This window comes from Nicotiana tomentosiformis, unplaced genomic scaffold (genome assembly GCF_000390325.3).
Source record: "Nicotiana tomentosiformis unplaced genomic scaffold, ASM39032v3 Un00011, whole genome shotgun sequence".
Lineage (NCBI taxonomy): Eukaryota > Viridiplantae > Streptophyta > Magnoliopsida > Solanales > Solanaceae > Nicotiana > Nicotiana tomentosiformis.
This window is the reverse complement of record NW_027174570.1, coordinates 244,327-265,282: the sequence shown is the minus strand read 5'-3', so window position 1 is coordinate 265,282 and position 20,956 is coordinate 244,327. Positions and strand designations below refer to the sequence as shown.

At 36.5% G+C, this 20,956-nt stretch overlaps 2 protein-coding genes across 2 annotated transcripts; both read right to left on the bottom strand.

Moving 5' to 3' along the window:
- Positions 1-301: 301 nt before the first annotated feature.
- On the bottom strand, positions 302-1,646 carry LOC138903831 (uncharacterized). Its single transcript, XM_070192411.1, has one exon. The coding sequence runs from the start codon at positions 1,644-1,646 to the stop codon at positions 504-506; it is 1,143 nt and encodes a 380-aa protein (XP_070048512.1). The 3' UTR covers positions 302-503.
- A 2,484-nt stretch (positions 1,647-4,130) lies between these two features.
- Positions 4,131-6,691, bottom strand: LOC138903830 (uncharacterized). The gene has a single exon (XM_070192410.1). It carries the CDS (start codon positions 6,631-6,633, stop codon positions 4,846-4,848), a length of 1,788 nt encoding a protein of 595 aa, XP_070048511.1. The 5' UTR covers positions 6,634-6,691; the 3' UTR covers positions 4,131-4,845.
- Positions 6,692-20,956: the final 14,265 nt, after the last annotated feature.

Sequence of the window (20,956 nt, the reverse complement as noted above, 5' to 3'; positions counted from 1 at the left end):
ATACTGTATATCGGGGATTTCTTCTTTCATAGGTTTGGATTGCTCCATAGATTAAAGATGTTAATTTATTTCACTGAATAGATTTTTACAAGAGAGGTTACAAGAGAGTTTTTTCAGAAGGATGTGAAAGGGGTAAGGTAAGGTGTGTCCCTCTAAGCCTTAAGGGCTGTCTATTTATAACGGAAACTAATCCTAACATCGTCCTCCTAACTTTACACTTGGACGGTCTAAAATTAAAGTAAAAGATGCGTTCCCAACAGTTTTTCCACTGACAGTGGTAGTGATAAAGTGGGACTCACAACAACAACTTAAAAACTAAAAGACGGAAAATAATTTACATAAAGTCAAAAGTTGCTTTAATAATTACATAGCTTTTTTCTTTATGTCATTTTCTGCTTCTTCTTGGGTCCTGCCGATCCTGCTAGCTGTCCTTTTGTTTTTGTCTTGTAGCTTTTGTTGTAAGATTCCTTTGTCTCTTTCTTGATATTTTGTTGCGTATCTTTTTAGTTTTCTTCTTCTTCAAATTTGATTTCTGGAACTATGTTTTTCTCTCCTTGACATTTCGAACATATGTGCTCTGAGTAGATTGGACTAATTTGTTTGCAGTATCTTGTCATTAAGTTTTGAGAAATAAATTCTCCTCTAATAGCTCTTGTAATGGGTGCTTCTTCTGGTTGGATTAATGTTTTAATCCATCTCCGTATCTCTTCCATGTCGTTTTCCCTTAGGTTTTTTGAATGGGTGTAGATCATCGTGTGTTCTCGGGATTGGTATCCCCAAATAGGTTTTTCTTCTACATAATTGTTGACTAGTTCACTTAGAATGGTTGATAGTCCTATAATTCTTTTGTTTGAGTAGAATGCTGGTATATCAGGTTTGGGTATTTCTGGTTGTATTTGTACATTTTCTGGGATAATCATTTCTCTAGTTAGTCCTAATTTAATAACTTGGATTATTGGTTTTATCTCGTTATAGAGTATCTCTGCTGGTGCTACATAAAATTTTATATAAAATAGGTCTCCTTTGGTGATTCTCTTGTAGGTAGTAAAGGCACTATATAGCTCTGGTATTGTAGCTATTTCTTGTCCGGTTTGTGTGTACACTGTACTTAATAGTCCGTAATTGTAACATGTTTTAACTAAATTTGCATTCGTCCCTGGTTGGGCAATCAGTCGGTTGTATCCTTGTAATGGTTGTGTTATATAGTCTGTTTTTGGGTTTTGGATTGTTTTTGATCTCGGATTTAGGTTTAAAAAGGTTTGAATCTTGTGGATATTTTGTATATAGCTGTTGGTAATATAATCGTAGGTTTGTTTTTCCTGGTTTAAGCTTTCTCTATAGCTAGTTGTTTGTGGTGATGGTGTCAAAGGATTTTGGGATTTTGGGGTATATGGCTTGTTGAACATGGCGTTCATATTTGTATTTGTATGTTTTCCTTTTCTTATTGCTGATGTTGATGTACCTGCAGCTGTATGTAAAATAGTGTTAGTTTGTAGGTTTTGGGTTTTTAGGTGTTTCCCAACGTCACCTCCTAGGTCCGCATGTTTTGAGCCATGCTGCTGGCTTAGTTCCGCATGTTTTGAGCCATGCTGCTGGCTTAGGTTTTTTGCTTCTATAATCTGCAACCTCTTTTCTACTTCCGTCATTTGTAGTGATAGTGTAGTAAGTATTGAAAATAGGTCTTGTGTAGTTTCTTCTTCATTTGTTTGTGTACTTTTGTCTTGATAAGTAATCTGCAATCACATTCTTGTCAGTAGGAATTATTTCTATTGTAAATGTGAAATTTAGTATATTTAATACGAGTCTTCGTATTTCTTTCGTTGTAACTGAGTCTTGTACCTTTTTGGTTATCCACCATTTAACTTGTGTGTTATCTGTTCTAACAATAAATTTGTTATATACTATATATGGTTCAAACGATAATAAACACTTATATAAAGCTAATAATTCTTTTCTATTTATTTCCCATTTTAACTGTGGTTCCGTAAATGATCCTGAATAATATCTACAGTGATGTTCTATTTTTTCATCCTTATATTTGTATTTAAGTACTCCTCCATAACTATGGTTACTTGAGTCTGTCTCTACTATATATATAAATTCTCTATTTTCATCTGGAAAATATAGTTTTGGTAATTTTTTACACATATCTTTTATTTTTTGTATATATGTTTTGTCTTTTTCATCAAAGTGATATTCTATATCTTTCTTTAATTTTTTCTGTAAAGGTTTTAAATTTTCTGCCAATTTAGGTATATATTCTCTAACTTGGTTAACTAATCCTAAGAATGATTGTAATTTCTTTTTTGTATCTAGGGTTTCATTTAAATTTATTATTTTTTGTACTATATGTGTTTGCATTTTAATTCCATTTTTATCTATTTGAATTCCTAAGAATTCCACCTGATTTTTAAGTATTTCTGCCTTATTTTTACTAAGGCTAATTCCTGAGGATTCTATTATATGTATGAATTTTTCTAATAATTTTATATGTTGATCTTGTGTCCTTGAGTATAGTAGTATATCGTCTATGTAGATTATACAGTTTTCTAATTGATTAAAATAGCTATCCATAAAATGTTGGTATCTTCCTGGTGCATTTTTATATCCAAATGGTAAAACGTTCCATTCATAAAATCCTTGTGGTACTGTAAAAGCTGTTAATTTTTTAGATTCTTCTTCTAATTTTAGGTGATAAAATCCTGATTTACAATCGAATTTACTGAAGTAATTATATCCTTGTACTTGCCTTATTTTTAATATTTTATTTGGTATCGGGTAATTATATGTTTTTGTTTTTGCATTTAAATTCCTATAATCTATTACCATTCTACTTTTACCTCTTTTTTGCTCATTATGTTTATTTACTATAAATGCTGGGCTATTATGTTTACTATTACTTTCCTGTATATAATTATTTTTTAATAGTTCTTTTATATGCATTTTGAATTCTTCTAGATCATTAAAATTATATTTTAATGGTTTCTGTGTTATTATACTATTTTCATCTATTAATTCTATTTTTACTTTCGTTTTATGTTTATCCCATCCTTGAAGGGGATTTTCATTATATAATGATTCTAATTTGTCTTGAATTATTTTTATCTTATTTATAGCAAATATTATTAATTCTATTTGTTGCTCATTTATTTTTTCATTTTCTAATTTTTGGGTTACCTTTTCACTTCCTTTAATCCACGGTGTTGTTTTTCTTATTTTATTTCTTACTCTTTTTGCTCCTATTTTTTGTTTGCATGGTGTAGTAAACCACCAATGAGTTTTTGTTATTATATGTGGGTATAATTTATCTAAAAAGGGCATTCCTATTAATATATCTTTATTTGTAAATTCATAACTATATATTTCATCCATAGTTAGTATTTTATCCCATATTTGTATTTTTATATTTTTTGCTTTTTGCGTTATCAAGCTTCCTTCATTGTTAAATCCTGTTACCACAATAGGTGTTAATAATTTTTCCCATTTATCTTCAGGTAAACAGTTATGTCTGCATACATTTACTCCTGCTCCTGTATCTATCATGGGTGTATAATATCTGCTGTAATATCCTTCTATTATTATTTTTGCTAGTATATATATTTTTGTCATGTTAAGGTTCTTTCAATTGTTATTTTCTTATTTTTATATGTTATTATAAGATGTCTATCTCCTAGGTTATATGGTTTAACTGTTTCTAACCATTTTATTCCTAAGGTAATATTTTCATTTCCTTGGTAAATATTAAATTCTATTTCTACTGGGATTCCTCCAATAATTAGTTCCTTCTTTGTTATTTCTTCTGTTCCTACCAAATTTTTAGGTAATCCTGGGCATATTGTTTCTGTAGTTATTATTTCACTTTCTTTAACTAGTTCTTTAGTTATATAATTGTCTTCTTGTCCAGTATTTATCATTATTAGGTATTTTCTTTGATCTATTACTCCTGTTATATAATAGTTGTGTAACTCCGGTTCTTTTATTAATCTTTGTGGGTTTGTATATTCTAATCTTCTCGAGGTACTTGCTCTTGAAGATGTAGTTTGTGGGGATTCATAATTTATTCTTTTAGATGTGCTTAGTCTTTCTCTTACTATTTCTAAATCTCCTTCCATATCTATATCTTTGTAACTATAATCATTATTGTCTATGACTGATATTATACTATCAAATGGGTTTTCTATCTTTATTTTTTCAATCTTATTTCGTGCTGTTATTTTGTGATTGGTTGTTAATATATATAAATTTTTACATTTTGCTGTAAATATTTTACTTCCTGGTGCCAGCTCTATTCCTGACATTTTCCAGTACAATACTAGTGATTTATCTATATTAGCATCTTTTAATGCTACTGTATAATTAGCACTAATTATAAATTTAAATTTTTGGTATATCAAATTTCCTTTTATTGCACAAATTATACTCTTTTCTATAGGTTGTACTATTCTATCATCTGCTAAATATATTTCTATTGGTGTATCTATCCCTTCTCTAAAACAGGCTTTTATAAGTATTTCTGTTCCTCCTAAGTGTACATATTTGATCGGATTTTTTGCTTTTATATTCTGAATTTCTTTATTTATTGTTCTTTTATTTATTATAGGTATTTTAGCTTTTCCTCTAGTATATTTACAATCTATTATATGTTCTTTTTGACTTATTACATAATATTCTTCTTTTTTAATTTTGAACCAGTTTTTTATTGTTGGTACTTCTAATATTTTACCGATGCTTAAATCTAAATCTTTTCCTTTTATTTTTTCAAAAATATCATTATCAAATATTACTTTTTGTTCACTTGATTCTTCATCCTTATATTCTTCTCTGCTTATTATTTGTATATCGTTTTCAGTCATTTTCCTCTATATCTGATAGTTCTTTTTCTGATTCTATTTCTGTTTCTAATTCAGGTTCTAATTCATAAATACTATCTTCACTATCTAATTCATAATCTATATAGTCTAGTTGCATGTATTCTTCATTATCAGTGTTAATTTCTGTTATTTGTTTCTTTTTAGGGTCTCTAGGTAATTTACAATCTTTGGCTAGGTGTCCTAATTTTCCACAATTGTAACAAGTACATTCGGATAATTTTTTCTTAATTCTATATGGTCTTTTTCTTTTGTAATCTTTTATATAATATCTTTTCCTCGGGTTTTTATACTTATATTTTAACTTATTTCTTCTATATTTTTTATATTTTCTTTTATAATTTTTCTTTTTATAATAATTATCTGTACATCCAAACTGGGGTGCAGTTTTAATTTTACAACATGTAAGGTTTTTTATCAGTGTTTTTTCCATTTTAATTTCTTCTTTATGTTTTTCACATAATTCTATAAACCAATTCTTTAAATATCTAATTCTAGCTCCTAAGGTATCTTCTAATCCTGCTTTTTCCCAATCTCTTATTATTTTAGAACTAAAAGGTTCTGGTAATTTTGTAAAGTATATTTTTCTGATTTCTTTTCCTTCTTCAACACTATATGTTCCTTTATAGTAATATTCTTTAAATGCACACGTATATTCGTCTATGTAACACATGTTACATATAGCTAGTTTGTTCATTAGATTTCTACTTACTGTTTTTTCTTTTTGTTGCTCTTCTATTTCTGTTGTCATACTACTAAATTCATTTCTTATAGCTAATTCATATTTTATTAATATGTCTATAGTTGTTGTAGCTGATTCACCATCGAATTTTTTATTACTTCTTAATGCTTTTATACTTTCATCATTTAGATTTTGTATCCATAATTTTACTGTTCCTATTATTGTCCTTTCTATATATCCTGGTGCTTCTGGAATTGGTATTTTATTATCTATTAATTGTTTTGATATATATCCTACCCATAGTTGTATTATTTTATTAACGTCTTCTACGCAATCTAAGTCCAAAAAGTTATATTGTTCATTTATTGTTTTTGGTGTCCATTTTCTGTTTAATCTTTTATCCCATAATACTTTACTTCTGTCACTTCGTTCATAATTATTATTGTAATATGTTGGTATTGTTTGTTTGTATTTTCTTTCTTTTGATGTACTTGGTTTTTCGCTTATATCTCCGGCATATATTTCTGGATTTATTATGTTATTTGTTTTAGTTATAAGTTCTGTATATGTTTCACTTATTTCTGAATCTTCTGAACTTTCTGTATTCTGTTCATTTTCATTATTAGTTTCATTTATTTCTTCAAGTTTTACTTCTATGTCCTCTTTTAATTTTTCCCTAAATTTTTCTATTTCTTCCTTCAATCTTTCTTCTTGCTCTAATTCTTTTTTCTTTTCTCTTTCTCTCTGTTTGTTTTCATACAATTCTTTTAATATTGCTAATTCTTTTTCTAATTCCATTATCCTGGTGTTTTTGTTTTCTTCCACTTGCTGTAATTCTTTTTTAGCTTGTTGCCTAATTTTTTCAATTTCATTTTTCCTATCAATTTCTTCATTTTCTTTTATTATTCTTGTCATTGCTGTTAAACTATCTTCTAATCTTGCAGTTTCTTTTTCTAACATTAAATATATGTTTTCTCCTACTTTCTTATATCTTCTTCCTATATTTGAAGTTATTATTTTTATTTTTAATCCATCCAAATTTTCGTATGTTTTTTCGTCTACCGCAAATTCTTCTTTATTCATATTTTATGTTTAATCTTAAGTTGTAAGATATACTTATATTCTAGTTTTGACATTTTGTTTATTAATTTATCCTTTTTCGTGGTTTTATATTCTTTATATAATTCCTGTAATTTTGTTATTGTTTTCTTTTCTTTTTTAGGATTTTTACTTGTTAATTTTTTATTATTTTTATCAATTATAATTGGTATAGTGTATTTAATTGATAAGTGGGATGAACCACCATCATCAACACAATATTACCTTGAAAGTTCTACAACAGCTCTGGCAGCTAGGCTTGCATGTTCTACAAACTCAGTTTCTACTTGAGCAATAGAGGTAGCATCCATAAATTTTATGTTCCAATTATGCCTGCCAGCAGAAAAATTACCATTACCATCTCAAGGAAATGATTTCCCATGATCCAACCTTTCATCCTTGAAACTTAATTGGCATGAAACACCATCATCAACACAATATTGCCTTGAAAGTTCTACAACAGCTCTTGTTTTTAGGCCTGCAAGTTCTGCAAACTCAGTCGCTACTTGAGCAGCAGAGGTAGAATCCTTAAATTTCATGTTCCAATACTGCCTGCCAACAGAACAATTACCATTACCATCTCAAGGAAATGATTACCCATGTTCCAACCATTCATCCTTGAAAACTAAGTGGCATGACCCACCATCATCAACATAATATTACCTTGAAAGTTCTCCAACATCTGTGGCAGCTAGGCTTGCATTTTCTGCAAGCTCAGTTGCTACTTGAGCAGCAGAGGTAGCATCCTTAAATTTCACCTTCCAATTCTGCCTGCCAACAGAACAATTACCATTACCATCTCAAGGAAATCATTGCCCATGTTCCAACCTTTCATCCTTGAAACCTAAGTGGCATGAAACACCATAATCAACACAAGATTGCCTTGAAAGTTCTCCAACATCTCTGGCAGCTAGGCTTGCATGTTCTGAAAATTCAGCCGTTGCTTGAGCAGTAGAGGTAGCATCCTTAAATTTCATGTTCCAATACTGCCTACCAACAAAAAAATTATCATTACCATCTCAAGAAAATGATTTCCCATGTTCCAATCTTTCATTCTTGAAACCTAAGTGGGATGAACCACCATAATCAACACAATATTACCTTGAAGGTTCTACAACAGCTCTGGCAGCTAGGCTTGCATGTTCTACAAATTCAGCTGTTGCTTGAGCAGCAGAGGTAGCATACATAAATTTCATGTTCCGATTTTGCCTGCCAACAAAAAAATTACCATTACCATCTCAAGGAAATGATTTCCCATGTTCCAACCTTTCATCCTTGAAAACTATGTAGCATGAACCACTATCATCAACACAATATTACCTTGAAAGTTCTACAACAACTCTGGCAGCTAGGCTTGCATGTTCTGCAAACTCAGTTGCTACTTGAGCAGCAGAGGTAGCATCCTTAAATTTAATGTTCTAATTTTGCCTGCCAATAGAAAAATTACCATTACCATCTCCAGGAAATTATTGCCCATGTTCCAACCTTTCATCCTTGAAACCAAAGTGGCATGAAACACCATCATCAACACAATATTGCCTTGAACGTTCTCCAACATCTCTGGCAGCTAGGCTTGTATGTTCTGAAAATTCAGCCGTTGCTTGAGCAGCAGAGGTAGCATCCTTAAATTTCATGTTCCGATACTGCCTACCAACAAAAAAATTACCATTACCATCTCAAGGAAATGATTGCCCATGTTCCAATCTTTCATCCTTGAAACCTAAGTGGGATGAACCACCATCATCAACACAATATTACCTTGAAAGTTCTACAACAGCTCTGGCAGCTAGGCTTGCATGTTCTACAAACTCAGTCGCTACTTGAGCAATAGAGGTAGCATCCATAAATTTCATGTTCCGATTCTGCCTGCCAACAAAAAAATTACCATTACCATCTCAAGGAAATGATTTCCCATGTTCCAACCTTTCATCCTTGAAAACTAAGTAGCATGAACCACCATCATCAACACAATATTGCCTTGAATGTTCTACAACAGCTCTGGCAGCTAGGCTTGCATATTCTGCAAACTCAGTCGCTACTTGAGCGGCAGAGGTAGCATCCTTAAATTTTATGTTCCAATTCTGCCTGCCAATAGAAAAATTACCATTACCATCTCCAGGAAATGATTGCCCATGTTCCAACATTTCATCATTGAAACTTAATTGGCATGAAACACCATCATCAACACAATATTGCCTTGAAAGTTCTACAACATCTCTTGTTGCTAGGCCTGCAAGTTCTGCAAACTCAGTCGCTACTTGAGCAGCAGAGGTAGCATCCTTAAATTTCATGTTCCAGTACTGCCTGCCAATAGAACAATTACCATTACCATCTCAAGGAAATAATTACCCATGTTCCAACCATTCATCCTTGAAAACTAAGTGACATGACCCACCATCATCAACACAATATTACCTTGAAAGTTCTCCAACATCTCTGGCAGCTAGGCTTGCATGTTATGCAAACACAGTTGCTACTTGAGCAGCGGAGGTAGCATCCTTAAATTTCATGTTCCAATTCTGCCTGCCAATAGAAAAATTACCATTACCATCTCAAGGAAATCATTGCCCATGTTCCAACCTTTCATCCTTGAAACCTAAGTGGCAAGAAACACCATAATCAACACAAGATTGCCTTGAAAGTTCTCCAACATCTCTGGCAGCTAGGCTTGCATGTTTTGAAAATTCAGCCGTTGCTTGAGCAGCAGAGGTAGCATCCATAAATTTCATGTTCCGATTTTGCCTGCCAACAAAAAAATTACCATTACCATCTCAAGGAAATGATTTCCCATGTTCCAACCTTTCATCCTTGAAAACTATGTAGCATGAACCACCATCATCAACACAATATTGCCTTGAATGTTCTACAACAGCTTTGGCAGCTAGGCTTGCATATTCTGCAAACTCAGTCGCTACTTGAGCGGCAGAGGTAGCATCCTTAAATTTCATGTTCCAATTCTGCCTGCCAATAGAAAAATTACCATTACCATCTCCAGGAAATGATTGCCCATGTTCCAACATTTCATCCTTGAAACTTAATTGGCATGAAACACCATCATCAACACAATATTGCCTAGAAAGTTCTACAACAGCTCTTGTTGCTAGGCCTGCAAGTTCTGCAAACTCAATCGCTACTTGAGCAGCAGAGGTAGCATCGTTAAATTTCATGTTCCAATACTGCCTGCCAATAGAACAATTACCAATACCATCTCAAGGAAATGATTACCCATGTTCCAACCATTCATCCTTGAAAACTAAGTGGCATGACCCACCATCATCAACACAATATTACCTTGAAAGTTCTCCAACATCTCTGGCAGCTAGGCTTGCATGTTCTGCAAACTCAGTTGCTACTTGAGCAGCAGAGGTAGCATCCTTAAATTTCATGTTCCAATTTTGCCTGCCAATAGAAAAATTACCATTACCATCTCAAGGAAATCATTGCCCATGTTCCAACCTTTCATCATTGAAACCTAAGTGGCATGAAACACCATAATCAACACAAGATTGCCTTGAAAGTTCTCCAACATCTCTGGCAGCTAGGCTTGCATGTTTTGAAAATTCAGCCGTTGCTTGAGCAGCAGAGATAGCATCCTTAAATTTCATGTTCCAATACTGCCTACCAAAAAAAATATTACCATTACCATCTCAAGGAAATGATTGCCCATGTTCCAATCTTTTATCCTTGAAACCTAAGTGGGATGAACCACCATCATCAACACAATATTACCTTGAAAGTTCTACAACAGCTCTGGCAGCTAGGCTTGCAAGTTCTACAAACTCAGTCGCTACTTGAGCAATAGAGGTAGCATCCATAAATTTTTATGTTCCAATTCTGCCTTCCAACAGAAAAATTACCATTACCATCTCAAGGAAATGATTTCCCATGTTCCAACCTTTCATCCTTGAAACTTAATTGGCATGAACCACCATCATCAACACAACATTGCCTTGAATGTTCTACAACAGCTCTGGCAGCTAGGCTTGCATATTCTGTAAACTCAGTCGCTACTTGAGCGGTAGAGGTAGCATCCTTAAATTTCATGTTCCAATACTGCCTGCCAACAGAACAATTATCATTACCATCTCAAGGAAATGATTACCCATGTTCCAACCATTCATCCTTGAAAACTAAGTGGCATGAATTACCATCATCAACACAATATTGCCTTGAATGTTCTACAACAGCTCTGGCAGCTAGGCTTGCATGTTCTGCAAACTCAGTCGCTACTTGAGCGGCAGAGGTAGCATCCTTAAATTTCATGTTCCAATACTGCCTGCCAATAGAACAATTACCATTACTATCTCAAGGAAATGATTACCCATGTTCCAACCATTCATCCTTGAAAACTAAGTGGCATGAACCACCATCATCAACACAATATTGCCTTGAATGTTCTACAACAGCTCTGGCAGCTAGGCTTGCATGTTCTGCAAACTCAGTCGCTACTTGAGCGGCAGAGGTAGCATCCGTAAATTTCATGTTCCAATACTGCCTGCCAATAGAACAATTACCAATACCATCTCAAGGAAATGATTACCCATGTTCCAACCATTCATCCTTGAAAACTAAGTGGCATGACCCACCATCATCAACACAATATTACCTTGAAAGTTCTCCAACATCTCTGGCAGCTAGGCTTGCATGTTCTGCAAACTCAGTTGCTACTTGAGCAGCAGAGGTAGCATCCTTAAATTTCATGTTCCAATTCTGCCTGCCAATAGAAAAATTACCATTACCATCTCCAGGAAATCATTGCCCATGTTCCAACCTTTCATCCTTGAAACCTAAGTGGCATGAAACACCATAATCAACACAAGATTGCCTTGAAAGTTCTCCAACATCTCTGGCAGCTAGCCTTGCATGTTCTGAAAATTCAGCCGTTGCTTGAGCAGCAGAGGTAGCATCCTTAAATTTCATGTTCCAATACTGCCTACCAACAAAAATATTACCATTACCATCTCAAGGAAATGATTGCCCATGTTCCAATCTTTCATCCTTGAAACCTAAGTGGGATAAACCACCATCATCAACACAATATTACCTTGAAAGTTCTACAACAGCTCTGGTAGCTAGGCTTGCATGTTCTACAAACTCAGTCGCTACTTGAGCAATAGAGGTAGCATCCATAAATTTTATGTTCCAATTCTGCCTGCCAACAGAAAAATTACTGTTACCATCTCAAGGAAATGATTTCCCATGTTCCAACCATTCATCCTTGAAAACTAAGTGGCATGAACCACCATCATCAACACAATATTGCCTTGAATGTTCTACAACAGCTCTGGCAGCTAGGCTTGCATGTTCTGCAAACTCAGTCGCTACTTGAGCGGCAGAGGTAGCATCCTTAAATTTCATGTTCCAATACTGCCTGCCAACAGAACAATTACCATTACCATCTCAAGGAAATGATTACCCATGTTCCAACCATTCATCCTTGAAAACTAAGTGGCATGACCCACCATCATTAACACAATATTACCTTGAAAGTTCTCCAACATCTCTGGCAGCTAGGCTTGCATGTTCTGCAAACTCAGTTGCTACTTGAGCAGCAGAGGTAGCATCCTTAAATTTCATGTTCCAATTCTGCCTGCCAATAGAAAAATTACCATTACCATCTCCAGGAAGTCATTGCCCATGTTCCAACCTTTCATCCTTGAAACCTAAGTGGCATGAAACACCATAATCAACACAAGATTGCCTTGAAAGTTCTCCATCATCTCTGGCAGCTAGGCTTGCATGTTCTGAAAATTCAGCCGTTGCTTGAGCAGCAGAGGTAGCATCCTTAAATTTCATGTTCCAATACTGCCTACCAACAAAAAAATTACCATTACCATCTCAAGGAAATGATTGCCCATGTTCCAATCTTTCATCCTTGAAACCTAAGTGGGATGAACCACCATCATCAACACAATATTACCTTGAAAGTTCTATAACAGCTTTGGCAGCTAGGCTTGCATGTTCTACAAACTCTGTCGCTACTTGAGCAATAGAGGTAGCATCCATAAATTTCATGTTCCAATTCTGCCTGCCAACAGAAAAATTACCATTACCATCTCAAGGAAATGATTTCCCATGTTCCAACCTTTCATCCTTTAAAACTAAGTAGCATGAACCACCATCATCAACACAACATTGCCTTGAATGTTCTACAACAGCTCTGGCAGCTAGGCCTGCATATTCTGTAAACTCAGTCGCTACTTGAGCGGTAGAGGTAGCATCCTTAAATTTCATGTTCCTATACTGCCTGCCAACAGAACAATTACCATTACCATCTCAAGGAAATGATTACCCATGTTCCAACCATTCATCCTTGAAAACTAAGTGGCATGAACCACCATCATCAACACAATATTGCCTTGAATGTTCTACAACAGCTCTGGCAGCTAGGCTTGCATGTTCTGCAAACTCAATCGCTACTTGAGCAGCAGAGGTAGCATCGTTAAATTTCATGTTCCAATTCTGCCTGCCAACAGAACAATTACCATTACTATCTCACGGAAATGATTACCCATGTTCCAACCATTCATCCTTGAAAACTAAGTGGCATGAACCACCATCATCAACACAATATTGCCTTCAATGTTCTACAACAGCTCTGGCAGCTAGGCTTGCATGTTCTGCAAACTCAGTCGCTACTTGAGCGGCAGAGGTAGCATCCTTAAATTTCATGTTCCAATACTGCTGCCAACAGAACAATTACCATTACTATCTCAAGGAAATGATTACCCATGTTCTAACCATTCATCCTTGAAAACTAAGTGGCATGAACCACCATCATCAACACAATATTGCCTTCAATGTTCTACAACAGCTCTGGCAGCTAGGCTTGCATGTTCTGCAAACTCAGTCGCTACTTGAGCGGCAGAGGTAGCATCCTTAAATTTCATGTTCCAATACTGCCTGCCAACAGAACAATTACCATTACCATCTCAAGGAAATGATTACCCATGTTCCCACCATTCATCCTTGAAAACTAAGTGGCATGACCCACCATCATCAACACAATATTACCTTGAAAGTTCTCCAACATCTCTGGCAGCTAGGCTTGCATGTTCTGCAAACTCAGTTGCTACTTGAGCAGTAGAGGTAGCATCCTTAAATTTCATGTTCCAATTCTGCCTGCCAATAGAAAAATTACCATTACCATCTCCAGGAAATCATTGCCCATGTTCCAACCTTTCATCCTTGAAACCTAAGTGGCATGAAACACCATAATCAACACAAGATTGCCTTGAAAGTTCTCCAACATCTCTGGCAGCTAGCCTTGCATGTTCTTAAAATTCAGCTGTTGCTTGAGCAGCAGAGGTAGCATCCTTAAATTTCATGTTCTAATACTGCCTACCAACAAAAAAATTACCATTACCATCTCAAGGAAATGATTGCCCATGTTCCAATCTTTCATCCTTGAAACCTAAGTGGGATGAACCACCATCATCAACACAATATTACCTTGAAAGTTCTACAACAGCTCTGGTAGCTAGGCTTGCATGTTCTACAAACTCAGTCGCTACTTGAGCAATAGAGGTAGCATCCATAAATTTTATGTTCCAATTCTGCCTGCCAACAGAAAAATTACTGTTACCATCTCAAGGAAATGATTTCCCATGTTCCAACCTTTCATCCTTGAAACTTAATTGGCATGAAACACCATCATCAACACAATATTACCTTGAAAGTTCTCCAACATCTCTTGCAGCTAGGCTTGCATGTTCTGCAAACTCAGTTGCTACTTGAGCAGCAGAGGTAGCATCCTTAAATTTCATGTTCCAATTCTGCCTGCCAATAGAAGAATTACCATTACCATCTCCAGGAAATCATTGCCCATGTTCCAACCTTTCATCCTTGAAACCTAAGTGGCATGAAACACCATAATCAACACAAGATTGCCTTGAAAGTTCTCCAACATCTCTGGCAGCTAGGCTTGCATGTTCTAAAAATTCAGCCGTTGCTTGAGCAGCAGAGGTAGCATCCTTAAATTTCATGTTCCAATACTGCCTACCAACAAAAAAATTACCATTACCATCTCAAGGAAATGATTGCCCATGTTCCAATCTTTCATCCTTGAAACCTAAGTGGGATGAACCACCATCATCAACACAATATTACCTTGAAAGTTCTACAACAGCTATGGCAGCTAGGCTTGCATGTTCTACAAACTCAGTCGCTACTTGAGCAATAGAGGTAGCATCCATAAAATTTATGTTCCAATTCTGCCTGCCAACAGAAAAATTACCGTTACCATCTCAAGGAAATGATTTCCCATATTCCAACCTTTCATCCTTGAAACTTAATTGGCATGAAACACCATCATCAACACAATAAAACCTTGAAAGTTTTCCAACATCTCTGGCAGCTAGGCTTGCATGTTCTGCAAACTCAGTTGCTACATAAGCAGCAGAGGTCGCATCCTTAAATTTCATGTTCCAATTCTGCCTGCCAATAGAAAAATTACCATTACCATCTCCAGGAAATCATTGCCCATGTTCCAACCTTTCATCCTTGAAACCTAAGTGGCATGAACCACCATAATCAACACAAGATTGCCTTGAAAGTTCTCCAACATCTGTGGCAGCTAGGCTTGCATGTTCTGAAAATTCAGCCGTTGCTTGAGCAGCAGAGGTAGCATCCTTAAATTTCATGTTCCAATACTGCCTACCAACAAAAAAATTACCATTACCATCTCAAGGAAATGATTGCCCATGTTCCAATCTTTCATCCTTGAAACCTAAGTGGGATGAACCACCATCATCAACACAATATTACCTTGAATGTTCTACAACAGCTCTGGCAGCTAGGCTTGCATGTTCTACAAACTCAGTCGCTACTTGAGCAATAGAGGTAGCATCCATAAATTTCATGTTCCAATTCTGCCTGCCAACAGAAAAATTACCATTACCATCTCAAGGAAATGATTTCCCATGTTCCAACCTTTCATCCTTTAAAACTAAGTAGCATGAACCACCATCATCAACACAATATTGCCTTGAATGTTCTACAAAAGCTCTGGCAGCTAGGCTTGCATGTTCTGCAAACTCAGTCGCAACTTGAGCGGCAGAGGTAGCATCCTTAAATTTCATGTTCCAATTCTGCCAGCCAATAGAAAAATTACCATTACCATCTCCAGGAAATGATTGCCCATGTTCCAACATTTCATCCTTGAAATTTAATTGGCATGAAACACCATCATCAACACAATATTGCTTTGAAAGTTCTACAACAGCTCTTGTTGCTAGGCCTGCAAGTTCTGCAAACTCAGTCGCTACTTGAGCAGCAGATGTAGCATCCTTAAATTTCATGTTCCAATACTGCCTGCCAACAGAACAATTACCACTACCATCTCAAGGAAATGATTACCCATGTTCCAACCTTTCATCCTTTAAAACTAAGTAGCATGAACCACCATCATCAACACAATATTGCCTTGAATGTTCTACAAAAGCTCTGGCAGCTAGGCTTGCATGTTCTGCAAACTCAGTCGCAACTTGAGCGGCAGAGGTAGCATCCTTAAATTTCATGTTCCAATTCTGCCAGCCAATAGAAAAATTACCATTACCATCTCCAGGAAATGATTGCCCATGTTCCAACATTTCATCCTTGAAATTTAATTGGCATGAAACACCATCATCAACACAATATTGCTTTGAAAGTTCTACAACAGCTCTTGTTGCTAGGCCTGCAAGTTCTGCAAACTCAGTCGCTACTTGAGCAGCAGATGTAGCATCCTTAAATTTCATGTTCCAATACTGCCTGCCAACAGAACAATTACCACTACCATCTCAAGGAAATGATTACCCATGTTCCAACCATTCATCCTTGAAAACTAAGTGGCATGACCCACCATCATCAACACAATATTACCTTGAAAGTTCTCCAACATCTCTGGCAGCTAGGCTTGCATGTTCTGCAAACTCAGTTGCTACTTGAGCAGCAGAGGTAGCATCCATAAATTTCATGTTCCAATTCTGCCTGCCAATAGAAAAATTACCATTACCATCTCCAGGAAATCATTGCCCATGTTCCAACCTTTCATCCTTGAAACCTAAGTGGCATGAAACACCATAATCAACACAAGATTGCCTTGAAAGTTCTCCAACATCTCTGGCAGCTAGGCTTGCATGTTCTGAAAATTCAGCCGTTGCTTGAGCAGTAGAGGTAGCATCCTTAAATTTCATGTTCCAATATTGCCTACCAACAAAACAATTACCATTACCATCTCAAGGAAATAATTGCCCATGTTCCAATCTTTCATCCTTGAAACCTAAGTGGGATGAACCACCATCATCAACACAATATTACCTTGAAAGTTCTACAACAGCCCTGGTAGCTAGGCTTGCATGTTCTGCAAACTCAGTCGCTACTTGAGCGGCAGAGGTAGCATCCTTAAATTTCATGTTCCAATTCTGCCTGCCAATAGAAAAATTACCATTACCATCTCCAGGAAATGATTGCCCATGTTCCAATCTTTCATCCTTGAAACCTAAGTGGGATGAACCACCATCATCAACACAATATTACCTTGAAAGTTGTACAACAGCCCTGGCAGCTAGGCTTGCATGTTCTACAAACTCAGTCGCAACTTGAGCAATAGAGGTAGCATCCATAAATTTCATGTTCCAATACTGCCTGCCAACAGAACAATTACCATTACCATCTCAAGGAAATGATTACCCATGTTCCAACCATTCATCCTTGAAAACTAAGTGGCATGACCCACCATCATCAACACAATATTACCTTGAAAGTTCTCCAACATCTCTGGCAGCTAGGCTTGCATGTTCTGCAAACTCAGTTGCTACTTGAGCAGCAGAGGTAGCATCCATAAATTTCATGTTCCAATTCTGCCTGCCAATAGAAAAATTACCATTACCATCTCCAGGAAATCATTGCCCATGTTCCAACCTTTCATCCTTGAAACCTAAGTGGCATGAAACACCATAATCAACACAAGATTGCCTTGAAAGTTCTCCAACATCTCTGGCAGCTAGGCTTGCATGTTCTGAAAATTCAGCCGTTGCTTGAGCAGCAGAGGTAGCATCCTTAAATTTCATGTTCCAATATTGCCTACCAACAAAACAATTACCATTACCATCTCAAGGAAATAATTGCCCATGTTCCAATCTTTCATCCTTGAAACCTAAGTGGGATGAACCACCATCATCAACACAATATTACCTTGAAAGTTCTACAACAGCCCTGGCAGCTAGGCTTGCATGTTCTGCAAACTCAGTCGCTACTTGAGCAGCAGATGTAGCATCCTTAAATTTCATGTTCCAATACTGCCTGCCAACAGAACAATTACCACTACCATCTCAAGGAAATGATTACCCATGTTCCAACCATTCATCCTTGAAAACTAAGTGGCATGACCCACCATCATCAACACAATATTACCTTGAAAGTTCTCCAACATCTCTGGCAGCTAGGCTTGCATGTTCTGCAAACTCAGTTGCTACTTGAGCAGCAGAGGTAGCATCCATAAATTTCATGTTCCAATTCTGCCTGCCAATAGAAAAATTACCATTACCATCTCCAGGAAATCATTGCCCATGTTCCAACCTTTCATCCTTGAAACCTAAGTGGCATGAAACACCATAATCAACACAAGATTGCCTTGAAAGTTCTCCAACATCTCTGGCAGCTAGGCTTGCATGTTCTGAAAATTCAGCCGTTGCTTGAGCAGCAGAGGTAGCATCCTTAAATTTCATGTTCCAATATTGCCTACCAACAAAACAATTACCATTACCATCTCAAGGAAATAATTGCCCATGTTCCAATCTTTCATCCTTGAAACCTAAGTGGGATGAACCACCATCATCAACACAATATTACCTTGAAAGTTCTACAACAGCCCTGGCAGCTAGGCTTGCATGTTCTGCAAACTCAGTCGCTACTTGAGCGGCAGAGGTAGCATCCTTAAATTTCATGTTCCAATTCTGCCTGCCAATAGAAAAATTACCATTACCATCTCCAGGAAATGATTGCCCATGTTCCAACATTTCATCCTTGAAATTTAATTGGCATGAAACACCATCATCAACAAAATATTGCTTTGAAAGTTCTACAACAGCTCTTGTTGCTAGGCCTGCAAGTTCTGCAAACTCAGTTGCTACTTGAGCAGCAGATGTAGCATCCTTAAATTTCATGTTCCAATACTGCCTGCCAACAGAACAATTACCACTACCATCTCAAGGAAATGATTACCCATGTTCCAACCATTAATCCTTGAAAACTAAGTGGCATGACCCACCATCATTAACACAATATTACCTTGAAAGTTCTCCAACATCTCTGGCAGCTAGGCTTGCATGTTCTGCAAACTCAGTTGCTACTTGAGCAGCAGAGGTAGCATCCTTAAATTTCATGTTCCAATTCTGCCTGCCAATAGAAAAATTACCATTACCATCTCCAGGAAATCATTGCCCATGTTCCAACCTTTCATCCTTGAAACCTAAGTGGCATGAAACACCATAATCAACACAAGATTGCCTTGAAAGTTCTCCAACATCTCTGGCAGCTAGGCTTGCATGTTCTGAAAATTCAGCCGTTGCTTGAGCAGCAGAGGTAGCATCCTTAAATTTCATGTTCCAATATTGCCTACCAACAAAACAATTACCATTACCATCTCAAGGAAATGATTGCCCATGTTCCAATCTTTCATCCTTGAAACCTAAGTGGGATGAACCACCATCATCAACACAATATTACCTTGAAAGTTGTACAACAGCCCTGGCAGCTAGGCTTGCATGTTCTACAAACTCAGTCGCTACTTGAGCAATAGAGGTAGCATCCATAAATTTCATGTTCCAATTCTGCCTGCCAACAGAAAAATTACCATTACCATCTCAAGGAAATGATTTCCCATGTTCCAACCTTTCATCCTTTAAAACTAAGTAGCATGAACCACCATCGTCAACACAACATTGCCTTGAATGTTCTACAACAGCTCTGGCAGCTAGGCTTGCATATTCTGTAAACTCAGTCGCTACTTGAGCGGTAGAGGTAGCATCCTTAAATTTCATGTTCCAATTCTGCCTGCCAAAAAAAAATTACCATTACCATTTCCAGGAAATGATTGCCCATGTTCCAACATTTCATCCTTGAAACTTAATTGGCATGAAACACCATCATCAACACAATATTGCCTTGAAAGTTCTACAACAGCTCTTGTTGCTAGGCCTGCAAGTTCTGCAAACTCAGTCGCTACTTGAGCAGCAGAGGTAGCATCCTTAAATTTCATGTTCCAATACTGCCTGCCAACAGAACAATTACCATTACCATCTCAAGGAAATGATTACCCATGTTCCAACCATTCATCCTTGAAAACTAAGTAGCATGACCCACCATCATCAATACAATATTACCTGGACAGTTCTCCAATATCTCTGGCAGCTAAGCTTGCATGTTCTGCAAACTCAGTTGCTACTTGAGCAGCAGAGGTAGCATTCTTAAATTTCATGTTCCAATTCTGCCTGCCAATAGAAAAATTACCATTACCATCTCCAGGAAATCATTGCCCATGTTCCAACCTTTCATCCTTGAAACATAAGTGGCATGAAACACCATAATCAACATAAGATTGCCTTGAAAGTTCTCCAACATCTCTGGCAGCTAGGCTTGCATGTTCTGAAAATTCAGCCGTTGCTTGAGCAGCAGAGGTAGCATCCTTAAATTTCATGTTCCAATACTGCCTACCAACAAAAAAATTACCAGTACCATCTCAAGGAAATGATTGCCCATGTTCCAATCTTTCATCCTTGAAACTTAAGTGGGATGAACCACCATCATCAACACAATATTACCTTGAAAGTTCTACAACATCTCTGGCAGCTAGGCTTGCATGTTCTACAAACTCAGTCGCTACTTGAGCAATAGAGGTAGCATCCATAAATTTCATGTTCCAATTCTGCCTGCCAACAGAAAAATTACCATTACCATTTCAAGGAAATGATTTCCCATGTTCTAACCTTTCATCCTTTAAAACTAAGTAGCATGAACCACCATCATCAACACAATATTGCCTTGAATGTTATACAACAGCTCTGGCAGCTAGGCTTGCATGTTCTGCAAACTCAGTCGCTACTTCACCGGCAGAGGTAGCATCCTTAAATTTCATGTTCCAATTCTGCCTGCCAATAGAAAAATTATCATTACCATCTCCAGGAAATGATTACCCATGTTCCAACCATTCATCCTTGAAAACTAAGTGGCATGACCCACCATCATCAACACAATATTACCTTGAAAGTTCTCCAATATCTCTGGCAGCTAGGCTTGCATGTTCTGCAAACTCAGTTGCTGCTTGAGC

What these genes read in the sequence shown, in the direction of transcription:
- LOC138903830 (XM_070192410.1), bottom strand. Translation starts at nt 6,633, where the DNA reads ATGAATAAAGAAGAATTTGCGGTAGACGAAAAAACATACGAAAATTTG.
- LOC138903831 (XM_070192411.1), bottom strand. Translation starts at nt 1,646, where the DNA reads ATGACGGAAGTAGAAAAGAGGTTGCAGATTATAGAAGCAAAAAACCTA.